Source organism: Apis dorsata, unplaced genomic scaffold, assembly GCF_000469605.1.
Source record: "Apis dorsata unplaced genomic scaffold, Apis dorsata 1.3 scaffold_297, whole genome shotgun sequence".
NCBI classification, from domain to species: Eukaryota; Metazoa; Arthropoda; class Insecta; order Hymenoptera; family Apidae; genus Apis; species Apis dorsata.
Window position 1 is genome coordinate 25076 of NW_006263571.1, and position 4078 is coordinate 29153.

The 4078-nt window shown below is 47.6% G+C and overlaps 1 protein-coding gene across 1 annotated transcript in view; it reads left to right on the forward strand.

The window, feature by feature from the left end:
• The first annotated feature begins 2385 nt into the window (after positions 1-2385).
• LOC102680761 (lateral signaling target protein 2 homolog) overlaps positions 2386-4078 on the forward strand; it is a 40841-nt gene continuing 39148 nt past the window's right edge. Inside the window, exon 1 of the mRNA XM_006617308.2 lies at positions 2386-4009. Coding sequence (XP_006617371.1) covers positions 3881-4009 — 129 coding nt within the window. The 5' untranslated portion in view covers positions 2386-3880. The remainder of the gene's footprint in view (positions 4010-4078) is intronic.

Sequence of the window (4078 nt, forward strand, 5' to 3'; positions counted from 1 at the left end):
AGAAAAGTTTCCCTGGATCGTTATAAAGTGCATGTACAGGTATAGCATCGAACCTCGAACAGGAGCCCTTAGTTGCTATCTGGAAAGTTATGGCCGAAAGCTGGAAAAGTTAATTACGTAATTGTGTTACGTCTTAGATGCTTGTACGGATGATGCTTTTCGTCGGATCCTCGTCTGGAAGCAACGCACAAGTATCGAAATACTTTTACCTCGAAAACCGGAATTTAATATAAGAGACCGGGGATCGTTAAGAAGAACTATGGAAGCGTTAGTCGCGTCGCCTAATGGAAAAGTTTGGTCTCGGTCGGCGAAATGGACCGTGTGTTGGCTTCGGTGGAAATAAAACTGCACCACAGACTCCCTATGTCACGTGTGTGCTTGCCTTTCTCCGGTGACGTTACGTCCACCCGATGACCGAGCACACGCACGGTCCGCCGCTCGTCAAAACACGGATCCCAGTCAGTCAAAACGACATTAGAGACGGCAGACGGTTCGTCGTGGCACGACCTTGGCCGAGGTAAGGTCAGGCGTCGAAGTTCCTTAAGGCGCGTCTATACTACCGACGACGACGTCGCGAACGAGAGCCCGTATACCCGAACAGCTCTTGCGAGACTGTCTCTTCTTGCCTATTTCCTATCTTTGTCTGCTTGCACAGTGTCTCGTTCCTTGTCTCTCTCCGTCTGTATCTGTCTATCCGTATCTCTACCTTCTATCTTCTTTCTCTCTTCCTCTTGCTCTTACTCTTGCTCGCTCCGACTGTGCGCGGGTGTGAGAATTCGTCTGTGAGACTTTGGCCTCTTGGTGTTAGACTACGGCGCAGTAGTGGGGGTTAGCAGCGTCTGGTAGTGCCGTGGAAAGAAGTCGTGTATGCGTAACCGTCTGTGCAACGTGTATCGTGCTGATGTCGTTGTGTTGATACTTGCATGCTTATTCGTGATAAAATAGCTTCGACGATGAACCTTTCTTCAGAAAGAATCCTTTGAGACTAGATTTAGATTGATCGAAGAAGTTGTACACCAGTGCATTCAAAGAAGAATCGTGATGAATATGACATTCGATGAATATTACGATACGATACGAAAATCGAACGTGGCGCATGCGCGTTCAGTCCTTGCATCGAGCGCGATCAGTAGTCGCTTGGCGAAGCTTAATTGACAATGGCGATTATCCGATTCCGAGACTGGGTCTCAGTACAACGATTCGACGAGCTTCTTTTATCGCTACTATTCTTAGTGTGCTTAATTGAAAACTATTCTCTAAACGGCGGGCTCGCGTATGTGTATACACTAGTGATGCCCATATCGCATCGACCAAGTAATATCGATCGTGCCGTGCGACCTGACGGTCGATGCCAGTGCGGTTGAAGTATCAACCTGTTATAATTTCAAGGGTAATTTCACCCTCTACAGGGTAGAGTAGCGCACTCGAATTAATGGAACCGGCTGGAGCACCGTCGACGAGAATAATTCGCGCGAGTGAATATACGTAACTGCATGCACGCACGCGTGCGTGCGCGCTCGATGCTTGCTCGCTCGCACGTTCATTTCTCCCTCTTCGCCGGATACATGTAGTCCTCCTTCTTTCTTTCGGAGATTTCGACACTCGAAATTCCGGAGTTTTGCCTTCCGTACTGCCGGCGAAAGGTAATTACTTTCCGCGCCACGACACCGTGACCGTGTGTGTGCGCGCGCGCGTGCTTCATCGTTGGTGAAAATTTTATGACTCTCCGGAATAAATTTCTCGTTCGGGAAACGACTAAAAATGGGTATGAAGATAACGTATGATAAAAAAATAAATGTTTTCCGATATTCCGATATTCTCTTTTACTGTGATCGCTCATAATCCGATACTTAAAATACATAACTCTCTCGAAATTCACCTGCTCTCGAGTCTTTATTAATTAAGTTCGAGCGATCACGCGCGATTAATTGAACGCTTCCTGACTACGACACGAAACCGCGCCGCCGTGTCACCGTGTCGAGTCCTTGTCGCCGGCTTCCCTCCTACCAGGATAACAGCGTGCCGTCCTGTCGCGAGGATATCATCGTCGACACTACCACGCGGATGATTTTTGCGTTCTATTCCGATATATACTGGCTTAACCGGCTGCTGGCCCAGACCATGCGTGTATTGCTCATCTATGTGCGTGTCTCATATGCAGTCGTCTACGTCGATATGCTCGCGCTATTGCACGCAGGACACCCGCTGCACGAATGCGCACAGACATGTCGGTGACTCGTGTGCGTACGCGCACCGACGTCTGCCAGTGCATCAGAAAGAAAACGATAGATCGGTGAGTCTCTTTGCAAGGGGAAGGGTGATGGAAGGGATAGAGGAGAAGGTAAATGCGACCGCTGCGCGGACAGTGAATAGTGGAGGGGCGGTGGAAAGGGTCGACGCGACAATTGGAGGGGGACATGCTCAGCGTCGATGGTGCTGCGGCCTGACAGCCACTGGACGAATTCAGTCTGCCGCTGGACTTGGAACGTGTTGGATGTAGTCGAAGTTCTTGTCCAGGGTTTTTCATCGCGGAGCAGGTTCCGCTTTCTAGTTTATCGTTCGGCACGGTGTGTAAAGACGAGATTCAATCGCTAGGACGATTTTTCGTTTGGCGGCACATCGGGAAGTAATAAAGTTCCTTGATAGTGCATAAATTTTCTTTCTCGTTGATGCGTGTACAGGACGAACACAAACGGTGATTCGTCCCCGTTCGTTAATTCAAATCAACGCGAGACCGTATTATCGAAAAAACATCACAGCTTTCGTAACCACGCTACTGACATTTCTAGCCAGCCATTGCGGCGGGAATTCTGCCAATAGAGTGCGTCTTTTTCTGTGTCCTATTCGTATGTGTTTCGTGAACGAGTGATTTCTCAATTAGAGGTTAGAAAAACGGCGACAAGCGGGCTGCCAGCTACGCATTGATAATTGAGAAGGAAATCTATAAAGATAGATGATGAGTGACAATTCCTGAAGTCTGTGTCGATACGATACGAAAAGACATTATTTCGAAAGAAAAGAATAGTGTGTAGCAAGAAATCCACGAGTGAGAAACAAGTCTTATGTTCGAAAGTCAAGGTCGTGCCTGTCAAAAGACACGCGTGTATCGGTGCATTAACGTCTCGCCTTGTGAGTGACGTGAGGATTCCTTTTCACCCGGTTCTGGCTCGAGAGACGTGTGTGTCTCCTTCGCAGAAGTCTCCAGGAATTCTTTGCCTTTTTCTTCGCGTGACCGTACCGCGCGAACTTGTATATACGCTATATAGACACCAGGGACACAAACACAATAATACATAAGCATTCACGAGCAGCATTCGTACGAGTGTTCTGTAAATATCGGTAGGACGTGGAAAAAAAAAAGGAGCACCACGCTATCGGAGAAGAACGACACGTGTGGCCATTAGAGCACTCGTTAAACAACCGTACAGCCTGTGGTCAAGTGGCATCGGGGAAGTGTGAGGTACAACGGATCAAATTAAGCAGAAACCAGGTCGTTTCCTCTTAACGGGAATCGAGAATCGATCGTCGTCGACGTAAACGTATTGAAACACATGCTATTCATCTATCCTCGCTGCCATGACAGTTTGACATCTGCGCACATAGTTTCAACATTTTTTCTGGCGCTTCGAACGCTCGAGGCGTCACGCCAACGAAATTCAAGATACGAGAGTTTATATACAAATAATTTTGTAACGAATTATCTGTCGAATATCAATAAACAAGAAGAGAAAAAAGTGAACTACAGTGTCGAGAAATTCGAGGAACGAGTAGATTTGACGAAATAGGAACGGGACGCGAGAGTCGGGAGTGTTTATATGCCAGCTTGACAGCTGACGGCCAGTGGTTTCCAGCACGTCGACAACCTGGCGGCACGGTTCAAATGAAGCTGAGGCGTCGCTGCATGCAGACGCTCGGCGTCTCCGTGAAACAGTTGAGGAGAAAGCTGCTTGAACTGGGCGCACGAATCCTTCACGTTCAGGGTTCGAAACCACGCGACATGGCCCTAGTGGTATGTTAATTAAATCAATTTCATTTTTATTCAAGTATCTTTGATAGATATTTCTATATATATATATAT